Source organism: Cyprinodon variegatus, unplaced genomic scaffold (genome assembly GCF_000732505.1).
Source record: "Cyprinodon variegatus isolate N-32 unplaced genomic scaffold, C_variegatus-1.0 Scaffold638, whole genome shotgun sequence".
Taxonomy (NCBI): Eukaryota; Metazoa; Chordata; class Actinopteri; order Cyprinodontiformes; family Cyprinodontidae; genus Cyprinodon; species Cyprinodon variegatus.
In genome coordinates, this window is record NW_015151091.1 from 359,456 (window position 1) to 375,629 (window position 16,174).

General features: G+C 38.9%; 1 protein-coding gene across 1 annotated transcript; it reads left to right on the forward strand.

Moving 5' to 3' along the window:
* The first annotated feature begins 275 nt into the window (after nucleotides 1-275).
* On the forward strand, nucleotides 276-16,104 carry LOC107096636 (ADP-ribosylation factor-binding protein GGA1-like). Its single transcript, XM_015393384.1, has 17 exons — nucleotides 276-336; nucleotides 859-943; nucleotides 3,671-3,746; nucleotides 3,902-4,000; nucleotides 6,661-6,784; nucleotides 7,222-7,322; nucleotides 7,510-7,590; nucleotides 10,088-10,225; nucleotides 11,354-11,435; nucleotides 11,505-11,612; nucleotides 11,687-11,827; nucleotides 11,935-11,978; nucleotides 12,128-12,303; nucleotides 12,615-12,853; nucleotides 14,170-14,339; nucleotides 14,568-14,678; nucleotides 14,783-16,104. Exons 1-17 carry the CDS (start codon nucleotides 291-293, stop codon nucleotides 14,891-14,893), a joined length of 1,932 nt encoding a protein of 643 aa, XP_015248870.1. The 5' UTR covers nucleotides 276-290; the 3' UTR covers nucleotides 14,894-16,104.
* The last annotated feature ends 70 nt before the right edge of the window (nucleotides 16,105-16,174 follow it).

Sequence of the window (16,174 nt, forward strand, 5' to 3'; positions counted from 1 at the left end):
CTTCTTTATAATGAACCATATCCTTCTTATTAAGCCCTATATCGATAAATACAAGTCAAATAATATTTGACTTTATTATCCATCTATTTATGAGAGACAATTTAATATCGTTTAATTTTTTTTTTGTTTGTTTGTTATTTTTTTTCTTTTTTGTGTGACGTTCTTTTTGGATAAAATTTGAAAATATTGGATAAAATAATTAAAACAAAAATAAAAAGGAAAGCTATCCCCGCCCCAGCAACGTTACAGAAGTCTCGCGATAGTAGGCAGACGTTAGTAATCTGGTAAAGATGGCGGCGGCCCCCCCCGATGAGACCAGCCTCCAGTCTCTAATCAGTAAGTCATCATATTTCACTCAAACTACTCAAGTTTAACAGAGCCGATACGCTAACTTAAAGTGATACTCATGTTAAAACTGGTTTTATTTTTGGTTGTCACTGACAGCCTCCTCTATGAGCTAAAATGAGTTGTTGTTCCTGTCAAAATCATCAAAATAGCAAAGTGCCTTTGGTGACAGGAAGGAAAAACAGCCAGAAACTGTAATACTTTAAACTGGACACTGAGTTATCTTTATCCCATTTTCAGGAAATGTAAATACCCTGTACGCGTCCAGTTGATGCTAACTAGATCCAGAAGCTAACTTCCCAAACGACTAGTTTAACTACAGGAACCTCTGCCACCAGCAAGTTTCCTGATTTCACAATCTTCAAAAAGAAAAACAAAAAAACAAACAAAAACATTAGCTCATGTTTGGCGCTCTAAAAACATAACATATTTTGATGAAACGGTCAGGAACGTTTGTTTTCTTTCATGCTGATCCAGCATTTTTTATTTAATGTGTTTTTTTTTTACACCCAGATAATGCTACCAATCCTCTGAATAAGGAAACTGACTGGGACAACATTAAGGGATTCTGTGATAAACTCGACAGTGAACCTGATGGGTAAGATATTGAATGAAAATAATGGATGTAGTCCTGCACTTCTTTCTTCTCTTTAAGAGATTTTTTTATTATTTCTGTTCTTTCTGTCTGTTAAATGTTTATTAGATTCATTAAAAGAAAACTGCAAAAAAAAAAAAATAATAAAAAAAAATGTAAAAGACTAAGACGAGCCTACTAAAACCTATTAACTAGCTTTGCCACCCATTGTTGCTATTAGTAATTACTGTTTCCATTATAGGCAACATCTCCTTGAAATTAATGTGAAAACATGTTGTCCCTATCCTATTTGAAGTAATGTTTTAATTCACCATTAAATAACAGTTTATTTAATAATACACTGTTTTATACACAGCATCCACTTTAAGGTGGGCTTTGGCTCATTAGTTCTGACTCCTGCTATACAGGTGTGCCTCAGTTTAATGTCGTAAACATTTTCCTTCATGGTTCTCTGGAAGTGAACCGAATCCAGGTCAATTGACAAAATAATTCTGGCCCCGAAGAAACAGAACAGTCCCAGACTACTTGCCCTCTTTGACTGCAGGTGTCATGTTCTTTTTCTAAAATGTTCCTGCTGGTTTTACAAAAATAAATAAATAAATGAAATTACACACTCCTACCAAAAAGTTAAACTATTGTTTTACTAAGTAATTTTTTGGGGGAAATAGGTGATGGGTCCCCATGTTCATTTTTTTCTCAGCAGATATTTTTGGCCTTGGGACTCTCCTATTCCTGCCCAGCCTCTTTCTTATTGATGAATCATGAACACGGCATGGTGGCATAGGGGGGTTTGTAGTGCTGGATGTTGTTCCCTGTTCTTTGTGACATCTTGGATGAGTGCATTCTTAGGCATACTATTTAATAACCCAGTAAATCATGTGAAGGTTATTCATTTTTTAGTGTTTTATTTATCTGTGTGTTTTGGCTCTCTGCAGGTATCTGGAGTCCCAAAGTTTAAAAAATGTCTTTATGAAGTATTTTAGGCAGCAGTTTGATGTCAGACAGATTGTTCACTCCAGTTTATTCTTACTTAAAAAACTGGATGTACTGTACCACTCTGCCTTACGTTTTATCACAGGTGCATCAGCTAGGACTCACCACTGCACTCTCTATGAAACTGTACAGTGGTCTTCTCTTTACATGAGGAGAAAAATTCATGTACTGACTTTTATTGCCAAAGCCCTTATGGGTAAACTACCTTTATACATTTGTAATTTACTTTCCATTCGAGATAGTACTTACAGGACTAGGTCATCAGAAAAAATACTTTTACATACTCCATTTACAAGAACTGAACTAGGAAAAACAGCATTTTCATCATTTGCACCTAAAGCATGGAATGAACTTCAAGCCACTTTAAATCTTGAAGTACTTCCATCCATAAATTCTTTTAAAGACCTGTTAAAATCATCATTCACTGACAGATGCAACTGTTTTTGATTGGATGCCTTGTTTGCTATTTGCTTTTTGGTTGTATGTGTATGCCCAATCTTGTTGTGTTGTGTTTACTTTTGCCTAGATGATATGTAGCTGTGGTTGTCTTGTCTCCTGTGGTTTTATGTTAATGTAACTTTTTAAGCCGCCTTCTTGGCCAGGACTCCCTGGAAGAAGAGTTACTTTAACTCAATGGGACTTTCCTGGTTAAATAAAGGTTAAATAAAAATAAAAATTGTATCGAACACTAATTATTTTTTATTGTAAGGGTCAGGCCTTGATGGCAACAGGTTCCTGGTTTAATTAAATCCCAAAACAGCAGCTTATTATTTAGGATTAAATGTGTGAGACAATTATGTATCCACATATGGCCCGGTTATTGTGGATATTCTTCTATTGAGGAAAATCCTCATTGGATAGTGGACATTTTCCTTTGTCTGCATTCCGCTTTAAACAGACTAGAATTTCCTTCCCCCTTTGATCTGGACCTTTTTTACAACGGGGAATACTTTTAAGTAATCTTTGATCCAGACTAAGACCTGCTTTTCAAGGTCGTCTCAGGCGGCTTGCAAACGGATTCTGGTACTCAGTTCTGTTTAGAATGGAAACTGGGCTAGGTTTAAACTAACTACAGAGACCATACTTCTCTTTGGACTTAGTAAGCCTCCGTTATGAGGAACATAGCGTCAAAATGACACCTGACCTATCGGGTTGCTTGGCAACACTGCTGCCAGCACGTGGATCTCTTTGCTCTGTCTGCTGTTGTCATTTTTGTCCAGTAGGAACAACTATGGCACTTGTGGCTTTTTTTAATGAGTTTTAGTCTTTGTACTTGTATAAAGAACAGTGAGAATATAAATCACTATCACCTAATGAAGAAACAGCTTTTGGTCCTAATCAAACAGGCAGACCAAAAGTTTCAATACACCACCCTTATTTTAAAATTTGTTGACTGCAAGCCCAATTTCTCTTACAGCTTTTCAGTTTTTGGCTAAAAGAAAAAATAGCACAAAACGTCTGGCTGTTTGGAAGCTAAATGTAACCCTTCTCACTTTACATTAAATAATTTTTTGATTAAAAGAAAGTAGTCGTATTGTTCAAGTCTCTTTTGGTTAAACTATTTTTTTCTTATGGTATTGCATGTCTTTGCGGTGATTACATAACTAAAATGTGTTTTTGTTTGTTTTTTTTTTTTATTGAAAAAAACTTTTTTCCATTTTAGATTTAAGGAGCAGCATCAATGTTTTATATCACATAAGATTTTGCTCCTACAAATATCATTTTTATTATTATCAGGCCTCAGCTTGCAACCAGACTTCTGGCCCACAAAATCCAGTCTCCTCAAGAATGGGAGGCGATGCAGGCACTACTGGTAAGAGATTAATTAACCAGAACCACTGTCTTGTAGTAAAATTGTCTTTAATTAAAAATATTGAAAAACAAATGTTTGTGTGTATAAAATAAAAAGAGAGAGAGAGAGGGGATATTGTGATAAAAAAAAAACTCCAAATGTTGATCATTTCCCAGGTTCTTGAGACATGTATGAAGAACTGTGGAAACAGGTTTCATGGTGAGGTGGGAAAGTTTCGCTTTCTTAATGAGCTCATCAAGGTGGTCTCACCTAAGGTAAAACATTTCTCTCTTGTCACACTAGTTCTGTAGCAACTTAATACGCATGTTATTGTTTCCTTTCTTTTTAAGCTGAAATGGAAAAAAATGGACGATTTAGTCATCCAATATCCTGTAGATCAGACCTTTAATACATGCAGCTTCTATGATTTTTTTTTTTTAAGACATCCAGCTAAAAACAATATTTACCATCTCCGGTCTAAATTCTTCTGGATTTATAAACCACAGAAAGCCAACAGCTCTTTGTTTTCGTAACAGGGTTCCATTAGGGCTGCAACTAACGATTATTTTGCAAATTGATAAATCTGTTGATTATTTTTTCAATTATTCGGGATAGCGAAAGGTTCCTTAAAGAGGACTGTTTATGAAATTAAACCAGGTAATAAAATCAAACTTTTCCACTTGAGGAGTTCTGGATAGAGCATACTGACAGAGATTTTTATTTATTTTTTTTAATCAGCTACAGGCATGTCTTAGAGTCTCTATACTCTAGTTTATTATTAATCGATTACTAAATTAGTTGATAATTATTTCAATTATCAATTAATCCCATTAATTGTTTCAGCTCTAGCTCCCATACAGTCATCTCTGAAGCTGAAGCTCAGAGGTGACGGGCTTTTATTGTGGAACAGGTTACAGCTGCATGTTAAGCAGGCGCCTTCGCTGGCTTTTTAAAATCATTTTTAAAGACTTCCCTTTTAAATCAAATCGAGTTGTTTATTTTTGCCCTGAGAATCAGCTGTGTACCTTGTTTTTATCTGTTATTAATTTTATTGTTTTTATTGTTTATGACTTATATCTACTGCACTTTGGTCAACAATCTGTTTTTAAACGTGCTTTATTGATAAATTGATTGGATTGATGTAAGAACATTAAAACACAACACTAATTGGGTGAGCAGATTTATTCTTAGTTAAAGGTACACTATGCAACCGGTGTTGATTTTCCAGCGAGGCTCCCCCCAGAGGGCGAAAGTAAAAGTGCACTGTCATAAATATGCACAGCTGTTCTCCTGGTTTCTCCGTCAAGTCAGGCGCGGTTGTTTTGAGCTTAGCAGACAGGCGAACGCAATGAATGACTAATGCTGCGTTCACACTGGACGCAGCTGGCGTGACAGAAGCAGCGAGTTTACATGCAAAGTCAATGGTTGACGCGCGTCAAGGTGCAGCAAAAGGTCCCGCGGCGCGTTTTGAGCAGCAGGCGCAGCGCGTCTGAGCAGCTGAAGCAGTGCGTCGGGCGCGTTTAATCATCTGACGCAGGATGAGAGACACAGCGCTGATGATCACTCCTCTTAAACAGTTTATTGACGCCTAAATTAACTTAAAATGCAGAAATCTGCCGGCAGAATATGCAGTTTGGATTATTTAGATGAAAAACACCTACCAGCTGCCGTGGTGAACTGCGAGGAGGCGACCCGGCCAGAGGCTGCTGATGAAGGGATTCCTACTGTCGGCGCACCGCTGGTATGTGGGGGTCTGAGCGGCTCTGACAGAAAAAATATTAAAGGCAGGATAATAATCTGAATGAACTGACTGCACTGATTACGTTTTCAGGTGTATTTTCTCACTTAAACACATATTAAAACTACTTTATTCCCACTGATCACAGCAAATATAGCTGCAAGGCAGTGAAAGGATAGTGAAGCTCCGCCCAAAGCGCGTCAGACACACTTTTGCACCACGCAGCCAGAGCAGCAAAGCTGCTTCAGCCGCGCGTCAGAACTAACTGGTACAAGCAGCAAAAATGAAGCAGCAGACGCGATTTTGCTGCGCCCGATGTGAACGTAGCATAACTGCACAAAGATCGCCACTGTGCTAGCAACGAGAATGCTTTTAACTGGGGGGCGTGTAGCAGTTCTCGCCGTAAAGCAAGACTGACTCTCGCGAGACTTCTGAGCCTGTGGGTGCGGGTCTGTGCTCCTGCAATTGCAAGTGCGGTATTTCCCCCACAGACCACCAGGGCGGCCGAGAATACCTTTGTTCAACCTGAAATGAATCATTTAATCATCCATAACGTTATGGTACACATTAATTAACTGAAAAATGTTGCATAGTGTGCCTTTAAATTGCTTTTAAGGCACAGACACATTATAGCTGGTGCTCATGATTAGGTGATTGTTAAAGACCACATTTCAGGTGAAATAATATTTTTTGTTACTCTTAACAAAAATGATTTTATGTTTCTGTATGAGATTATATCCCTTTTTTTTTTTTTTTTTTTTTTTTATGTGAATGTACGCTGGGTTTCTCAATATATCCAATTAACCAGAATCTCTAGATACAGAAAAAGAAACCAGAGCATAAATAAGATATTTGGATATTAAAGATCAATGAGAAAGACTTTGCTAAAATGAATATATGCACTGCACTCGTGTAAAAGCATCATCGCGTCGTCCCATTTTCATACAGGGATGTTTTTCATCTGCTCTGATTTCCTTATAGTTTTGATGCATGTTTTTTTTCTCTATTTTTATGTTCTATTTATCTTTGAGTCAAGTTCCCTGAAAAAAATCGTTATGGGTCCATATTGACATAAAATATTAGTGAACTTGATGAAGTATGTCAAAAAGTATGGATGTTAAATATGTGCAGGAACTTTAAATTCTGCATCATATTATAAAAGAACCCCTCAGTATTTATGAACCTTCCTCCCTTTAGTATTTAGGAACCCGGGCTCCAGAGCCGGTGAAGGCAAAGGTTTTAGAGATGATATACAGCTGGACTGTGTGGCATCCAGATGAGGCAAAGATAGCTGAAGCTTATCAGATGCTGAAAAAACAGGGTGAGTTTTTTTTTTTATCCATCAAGAAATTTAATTTTTTGAGATGGTATTTATTTTATGTCGACAGATTCTTCCTTATATTTGTGGTGCTTTTCTCCATCAATAACCAAATAGTTACTGATGGAAGTTGTTGGCTCCCTTTCTGAGGTGATAGTGACGTGTTTGGTTTTTCCATATTTGGTTCTCTCCGGCATGTAGGAAGATGGAATCAGTTCTGCTTTTAGCACAGTCACGAGCCTAATGCTTTAGATCATATGGAGCTGAGAGTGGTGTGGTGGACTTCCCACTTAAAACTTAAGTCCCACATCACTCAGTGTCTATGAATATGAAATCACACTTAACACGTCTTTAAATCATTTATCACTTAAGAGGTGGGAAATGTTTTATCTGTATTAGTTATGTATTTAAAGCTTAATCGATGCTCCTGTCATTTCCAGGCATTGTAAAGCAAGATCCTGTGCTTCCTGGTGACAAGCCACTCCCACCGCCTCCACCCAGAGCCAAAAGTGCCATCTTTGAGGATGAGGAGAAATCCAAGGTGTGTAATGAGAGATCAAGTGTCACTAGGTGTCATCATGAAGAAGAACATTGATTTATAGATTTTCTCAAGGGAACAAAAAACAAAATTCCATCAGGTCATGTGAAATTGAACTCCTGGGGAGTCAGTGTTTACTCATTCCTCGTTTTTTTTTTTTCTCCTCCTCTGTGTCCTCCTGTTATTATAGACGCTGTCCCGTCTGTTAAAGAGCACCCACCCTGATGATTTAAGAGCAGCAAACAAGCTCATCAAGGAAATGGTTCAAGAAGTGAGTGGCTGAGGTCACAGAGTGCAGTATGCTACTTCCATTGTATATGTTAACAATGAAATGACTGTCCACCTTCCCTTTCATATCTTGATGTCAATAATTAATAAGTTAGAATTATTGTGGCTTTAAAATTATTCTTTTAATTTAACATAAATAGAATCATGTCATGATTAGAATTATATATTTCTTAAACTAACTGGGAAATAAAACCAAAAGATTAGATAAAAATGATAATAAAATAATGCTAAAAGAGTTCAAACCAAAGCTACAGCTAAAGCTATGGTTTTATTTATCCTCAATGACCGCTCGAGGCAGAATATCAACAGAGTCCTGAGGTATCAAAAAATAAAAGACAGCTCTCTGAGATGGTGAAGTGAGCTGCTAAGAGATTTCCTTATAATGATCCAGGGAGGTAATGTTCACACTTTATAACTTCATAAAAGTATCAGGAGAGGACCAGGAGGTCTCCAAAGGTACTCCATGCATTATCCCTTAAAGGGATAGTTCGGTGTTTTTGACATGAATCTGTATGGCATCCCCATCACCAGTGTCATGCAATCACACTGACTTACCCCTGGCAGCGTCCTGTGAGCAGAGTTCTCGTCCAGTTTTGGTCAAGCCGAAAGTAGTCCGGCAGGTTTGCTAGAGCCAGCGAAATAAAACGTTTCTCTTCCCAAAACATTATGTGTTCAAAAGAGTGATATTTTTGCATCCCAAAAACGTTGTAGTGGAAAAAGTCACACGTCGTTATCACTTGGTCCTATTTTCTCTCTGTTCGTATCAGTGCGCGCCGTCATTCAGACAGCGAGCTCAACAACAGCCAGATGCATGTCTCCCTCCGCCTAGCTCCTAGCTGGGCGGAGGGAGACATGCATCTGGCTGTTGTCAGGTTAGTAGGCCCTAGCTGTCTGAATGACGGCACGCACTGATACGAACAGAGAGAAAATAGGACCAAGTGATAACGACGTGTGACTTTTTCCACTACAACGTTTTTGGGATGCAAAAATATCACTCTTTTGAACACATAATGTTTTGGGAAGAGAAACGTTTTATTTCGCTGGGTCTAGCAAACCTGCCGGACTACTTTCGGCTTGACCAAAACTGGACGAGAACTCTGCTCACAGGACGCTGCCAGTGGTAAGTCAGTGTGATTGCATGACACTGGTGATGGGGATGCCATACAGATTCATGTCAAAAATACCGAACTATCCCTCCCTTAAGAAGCACTGGGGTCCCAAGTGGAATGACTCTGCCCTGAAGGTGGCTGAAGGCCCTGCAGAAGATCACGTCCAGCGATTAGCAGGAAAGGTGCTGCTTTTAAAGGGCGTGTCCTTCAGAGACTGGCATAGCACATAAACAGACATTAAGTCTCCAGTTCCCGAACAGGGCTCAGGGGTTGAAAAGCTCCTCCAAGGTTAGCAAGCTGCAGGGTGGAACAATATAAGGAAATCTTTGGGAGAAACCACGCTCTAGGTCATATGGTAAAACCTGAGCCATCAAGGTTGATGAATATTTCCTGAGAGGTAGGTTGGCTAGAAGGAATGTGGTCTTTTCAAACAGGGACCAAAGATATGCCTGATCTAAGGGTTCAAAAGGAAATGACAGCAGGGCAATAAAAACTACAGTAAGATCCCACAGAATCACAACAGGCCGACTGGGAGGATGCTACCATCAGGCCTCCCTATGACACCATCCACTATCTCTTGCTGGCAAGATATGGGGCCAACATACACCTTAAAGGCATGAAATAGGGTTCTGTGGGGGAAGATATGTCCAACGGCTGTATTTTTGAATTGTGCGCATGCGTCTGTGCCCCCTTCTTCGCAAAAGTTCTCTAAGCTGGAAAGGCCTCCACCGGTGTTATGCCGCAGAATAACTGCCTGCCGAGAATTTCCTCCTCTCTCACATACTGACAAAACATTAGGAATATGTTTAAAAGTTTCCTTTTCGTTCATATTTCAGTCCGTTTTCTCATCAGTGTGCAAAAGAGCGAACAAATAGTTAAAAAAAGCTGCAGCAGCAAACAAGCGTATGAGTACTTGTGCTTTGGCGTAATGGCGGACCGCTGGTCAAACAGCGAATGAGTTATGCTTGGAGCCTACGTACAAACGGAATGGCGGTATGTTGGCAAAATGTTTGACAAACAAGTCGCCAATCCACTTTCAACAGTAGGCAAAGTGGATTGGCTAATGTTCTGGTAGGTCCCACTATGGCCAGAGTTTATGGATTAAAATTTGTTTTCTAGAGGGAACCTTAAGTCCAAGAATGCCATCAATCAATTAAGTCATTTAAGATTAATCTAGACATTTAATTTCTGAGAAAAATCCTTTTTAATACCTTTAAGCATAGATGGAGCCGACCCAGTTCAGGAAGCTGTTGGCACATCTGATACAGGGCAACACGCAGCATCAATGGACCAGCTGTTTAAAACCTTCCACTGCAGACATGTCATTGGAGACCAATTAAGATGATTTCTACACCTTTTATTTTTCCCCAGGATCAAAAGCGAGTGGAGAAAGTTTCCAAACGAGTGAATGCCATTCAGGAAGTAAAGGAGAGTGTGAGCCTGCTGAGCCAGCTGCTGGAGGGCTACTGCAAAGAGAGCTGCTCCAACAGCAACCAGGAGCTCATTAAGGTTTGTAAAGCTCTCTCATTTACAAGCTCATTTTTACCTCATCAACATCCTCAGGGTTCGGTTTTTTACAAAGGAACTATGATTGTTTAGCATTTTTTACATGTTTTCTCTCATAGTTCATGACTGCAGTGGTAGTTGTGTTTATTATTTGTCTGAAATTCCAGTTCCTACTTCATTCGGTTGCTCAGAATGCACAAATTAAACTTTAACAGGGGATATGTTTTCTTCCTCTGCAAACCTATCTTAGAGCACCATTAACATTTCACATAAACCAGACCCAGCCACACGTGATGACATTTACTGGTTTATCAGAACAGCCTTTAACCCAGGGAGGAGGGTCAGAAATGGAGCAATGATAAGGGAAACCTTGTTTTGCTGTGATTGTTTTACATTCCTTTATTTTTTTATTAAATTTTATGTAGTGGGGTTTTGCATGTAGTTTTTTGAAGTACATTCTTCACTATCAACAGAGACACACAGACACAGGAGCTGCATTTGGTGATGATAAAACTCCCGCTGGAGTGGACTTTAAACTATCTTTCTCTAAATCTGTTAAGTGTTAAACAGAATCTGTTTTCCTTTTGACACCATTTCAGTGGCAAAAAATGAAATGTTTAATATTACTCGATCTGTGGCAAAAAAGGCTGGATTAGAATGAGAGTCTATCTTCCAAACCCAGTGAAGCGTTATAGAGATGAGTGCAGCAAAGGGCGGTGTCTTTGGGTCATCAGGTGTCCATGACAGCTATTAGATGCTATCTACCTGCTAACTAGTTGCTGTAGGCAAATTTCAGGAGTAACCTTTGTCTGTCCTACTGTCCTAAATGCAAAAGGGAAATTTTCTGAACTCTCCCGAGACTTTGGGTATCAACATTTGTTTAGATGAAACTAAAGTGGAGATTTTTGCATAAAACCAGAAGCTGAGTGTGTTTAAAAAGAAAAAAAAAAAACTTTCCTAATGTCCTCTGTGAGGTGCAGTGGATCTAGTTGGCCAGTTTCTTTTGAAAAAAACTCTTTGAATCTTGGTCACATCCAAGGAGTCAAAGAACTTCTAAATGCCAGAACATCTAAAATAAAAATCAGATGGGCTCTGTCAGTAAAGTGAAAACAAAGTTGTTTTTCATTACAGGATCTGTATCAGCGTTGTGAAAAGATGAGGCCTACCTTATTCAGGTTAGCAAGCGATACAGAAGACAACGATGAAGCTCTGGGTAAGTTTGGGATTAAACTCTAGCATTGGAGTGCTACTCTAATGTTGCTAACATGCTAAAACCTTGCAGCGGATATCTTGGAGGCTAATGACAGCCTGACGCAAGTCATCAATCTGTACAGGCAACTGATAAAGGGTGAGGAGGTGTCAAACGACGGAGCAGGCCTGCCCTCACAAGGTGCCTTCTTTTCTTTTAATTCATGTGCAACTCTGTCTCTTTTAGTTCAATATAACTATTTTCTTTTTCTACAGCCTCAAAATCGGGCGGCAGCAGCTCAGCACTAGTAGACCTGACAGGTCTTAATATTTTAGAAAAGACAGAACCTTCCAAATCTCTGCCTGGAGCTGAGAACCTGGGCCTGAGCCTCTTGGATGATGAATTAATGTCTCTGGGTATAAAAGAACCCTTTAACTTGCTACATACATTTGTTTTTTATAATGTATTCCTCTAATATTTATAATCTACCCCTAAATAAAACCATTTTTTTCTTCCGTCTTAGGATTGAATGTATCAGAAAACTGTGACTCTACCATTGTCCTTCAGGTGGGAAATAATACCCTAGTAAAAATAGTTTTATTAAAGCTTACATTTCTACTCTTTATCAACATCAAGCTGTTCCTGATTCAGTAAATAAGTTGTTAAAAATTTGCAATCTGTCACCTCATTACATCAAACTCCTTGTATGTCGGCAGTCCTTAAATGTTGCAGAACCTCCAGCTGTAACGATGCAGCCAGCTGTGGTCCAAACGTCAAAAGCTCCACCAGCAGGGGGCAGTACTGCTGCACCAAAAGCGATGGAAGAGCTGGATTTACTGGGAAAGACACTGTTACAGCAATCTCTACCTCCAGAAAGCCAGCAGGTGAAATGGTGAGTTTGAGAAGCATGAATGTTTAGTCTTAAAGTTTTTAGGGTTCCTGCACTCATTAATGATATACTGTAATATTCTTTCTTTTTTTTTTTTGGCTGCTTGCATTTGTTGAGTCTGAACCTTTTTCACAAAGCCTGTAAACTCAGTGTGTACCTTAATATTGGGACTTTAGAAAATATATAAGTTTGTATGAAAAGTGTCTTTGTAACCCTGTGTGTGTTCGTTATAGAGTGAGCCACTGCTGCAAATTTGTTTAACCCTTAAAAAAAGAAGCAAAGTGCAAAGAATCTTTCCCTTCTTTTCACTGCAGGGATAAACTCCAGCCTCACTCCAAGGTCCCTTTACGAGATCTCCAAGCAAAGTCTGGGGTCAGCTGTAGGCCTGCTCCCGCTGTCGGGCCGACCTCCGGCCTCCTTGTCCCCACAGAGCAGCCGGATGTCGTCCTCTTTTCCAGTGCTGGCATTTCAGAAAAAAGCTCATCAGCTGCTGACCCTTATGACAGCATCTCATTAGCAGATGTTACAGTGCCTCTGGAGTCAATCAAACCCAGTAAGCTAAAACCACAACCTACAGTGACTTTTAAAGTAGTTGTTCTTCATGATAGACATTTTTATGTTTATATAATTCAAAAAATATAATTAAACTTTTTTTTTGTCAGGATTTTCCCTTTAAAATGTGTTTCTTATTGTAAAAAAAGACAGATCTTATGGAACATTTCATTCTATTTAAAGCTACTAACAGACTTCCAGTGAAATCAATCAGACAAAAGTCTCAAACTTAGACCTGGTTGACACAAAGAGGAACATGGAATATTTTGTTTAACAGCTCAGAGAAAAAGTTGCGTTTACACAAATATACGACGCGAAGGAAGACGCTGTAGTACATATGCCAGGTCATTTGGTGGCGCTGTGACTGCCACAGAATCCCACCCAAACTAATGAAAAAATCACGGGGCCTGTGCAGACAGCTCATTAGAGGTAAGCAACCATAGAATAAAGATGACATGGTTTAGATAGATGTGGTTTGATGTCTACATAACATATAGCTGGGGTTTCTTTTAGATTTCCTCTAAAAGCTTTGGATATATTGCTCTCATATCGTTTTACCACAGCTGTGTCATAGCTCAATCTAGAAACTATTAAAGTCTGATGCTGATCTGGATTTAGGGTTGTTTTTTTTTTTTAAGAATTTCCTTACATTGCGAGATAGGGAAAGGATTTTCTAAATGTGGGGTGCACCTCCCCCTAGGGGGCGCCAGAGCTCCACAAAAGTAACTATAAACACTATATTGTGAAAACAAACTCCCTCCACCTCTCCAAAGAACCACTACAGATACGCCCTGCTCATCCTGTTTGAAGAAGATAATATAATTTTATTTTTCCTCTATTACTCTACAATGATTTTGGTAGCATTGTGTTCTTGGTAAGACTGAAAAAAGATGCAGACTGATGGCTGTGAAATTTTTACTACAGGTGGATCTTAACCCAATTTAGAGCCTGTTAAATTTTTGCCAGTGATCCTAATCACTCATTGATGTGTTTAAAGTAGTTGTGTGTGTGAAAACACTGCAAGGACTTCAGGAACAGTTGGTAGCTATCTAGCAGATGGAAGATGCTAATGAAGAGGACCAGCTCAGACAGGGAGGGGAATTAGATTCATAGCAGTCAAGCTCCCAGTTTGCTCCTCTCTGAGGCAGGGTCCATCATGGCTTAAAGCTTTTTAGAGTCTGATTGGAACTTAGGTTCTTCAAAATACTCTGTAAATGTAACATTAGTCTTCTTTTGATGTTTGTAACCAGGTAAAAGCCTTTTACTACATTATTTTCTGCTTTTTTATATCATTTCTGTATTTTTTTTTTACTACAGGTAGCGTTTTACCAGTGACTGTATTTGACAAACACAGTCTCCGGGTTTTGTTCACGTTTGCACGGGACTCTCCTCCATCGAGGCCGGATGTGTTGGTTGTGATCATTTCTATGCTGTCCTCGGCACCCATTCCCGTCACCAACATCCGTTTCCAGGCAGCCGTTCCCAGAGTACGTGTAGGAATGGGGGATGATATCTTAATTCCTTCATAATTTTTTTGATTCAAATAATGTGTAGCGAAGGGTTCCTCTTTTGTGATAATCCTCAGGGAAATCTAAAGAAACCTGGTATTAAACAGGATAAAGGCCTGATTGTGTATTTCTGCTAATAATGGGAATATTTTGACCATTTATTCTAACTTATCAACTTGGATTTATCAGTGGATTTATGTTTCCTAGGTGATGAAGGTAAAGCTGCAGCCTCCTTCCGGTACTGACCTGCCAGCCTTCAACCCCATCCTCCCTCCAGCCGCTGTCACACAGATTCTGCTGTTGGCCAACCCTAATAAGGTGCCCACACCCACCCTCAGAGATCATCTGCTGCTGTGCTGTAGGTGTTTACAGCAGGATGGGATTAAAACCGGTGTCACCTATCCTTTATGATTCTCTTTCAGGAAAAAGTGCGTCTGCGCTACAAACTGACGTTCAACTTGGGGGACAAATCTCACGATGAATCCGGAGACGTGGACGAGTTCCCTCCTCCAGACACTTGGGGCAATCTTTAGACAGAAAGAGTGAACAGGGGAGGGGCTCCAGTCATTAGATTTGCACCATCCTTTATATTTAGGTCGAGTCTTTCCTTCTGAAGAGGAAATAGACCAGATTACAATTAAGTGGTTTCAGACTCTGCTTTGACCAGAACTGATGGATGTAAGATCAGTTTGTTGAAACCCGCTGACCCTTGTGCCTTCTTATCCTTGTTTGATCCTGTCAGTGTTTATGAAAAGAGTTGGTACATCCTCTGATAATTAGTCCATTAAGACCATTTACTTCTGAATGTGAGCTGGTTTTATTAACGTATCATGAAGTAATCCCCAACGTCATGTGAATTATGATGTCAGACATCAGTGCGAGGCATCGTTGTACAACATGCAGTACAATCAGCTCCTAAGTCAAATATCTCAAACAATAATCTGGGTCTGATTCACTTAAAATCATGAAATTTGTTTCCCCCAACTTATCAAAAATTAAGTGACATTACTTTCACTGTTAGACTGAAAAAGCAGCATGAAAATCCACCGCCATATCTGAAGCCACCGGAGTGGTTTTCATTTTCATTAAACCCTTTAGAGTAGGAGGATCTGATGTGAAGAGCTGGAACCAAAGCATGCAAGATACAAACATGCTAATCTGATGTCTTTCTGTAGGGATATAAAAATATTTTCCTGCAGCTAACTTTCATTAAAACAGATCCAGACAAATATAATCCATTAACAGTAGCCCCCTCTATTTTGTCCTGTAATTAAAAGGTGCTTATTAGTCTTCATCTGTTTAAAAACAAACAAAACTGTAACTTCTCTTTGTATTTCTTTTGTTTCACTCATTAAGTTTTTTCCTTATTTAAATTTGTACACATTTTGTTTATATTTTGCACACAAAATCATTCCTCTTTTTCCTCTGTTGTAACTTTTGTTTTTCTACTACTGATTAACCCAAAGAATGTCTTATAAAATTATGTGCACGTCATACTAAGTTTGATTCTGCCACATGTGCCTGAGGTTGTTTTTGATTTTGTTCCTGTAAAGTACATGTTTGAATCCATTATTTTCCCCCCATGTTTGTCTTTTCAGAAAAATACTTTGTAAAGTTAAGGTTCATCTTTTGTTAAATGGTCATTTGAGATGTTTGATGTGGGAGCAAACATTTATTAACTCCTCTGGGGTTACGGAAGCCTACAATAAAAAGGTTGAAGAAAAATTATCAAAATATTGGAGATACAGAAGAGGAAAAAAAATTTGAAATTCCTGTTATTTACACATATTTAAAGTATTTTAATTCAATGTAGT

What these genes read in the sequence shown, in the direction of transcription:
- LOC107096636 (XM_015393384.1), top strand. Translation starts at nt 291, where the DNA reads ATGGCGGCGGCCCCCCCCGATGAGACCAGCCTCCAGTCTCTAATCA. An exon ending in AGGATGAGGAGAAATCCAAG is followed by an intron (nt 7,323 to 7,509) that starts GTGTGTAATGAG and finishes CTGTTATTATAG; the next exon opens with ACGCTGTCCCGTCTGTTAAA. An exon ending in GAAAGCCAGCAGGTGAAATG is followed by an intron (nt 12,304 to 12,614) that starts GTGAGTTTGAGA and finishes TTTTCACTGCAG; the next exon opens with GGATAAACTCCAGCCTCACT.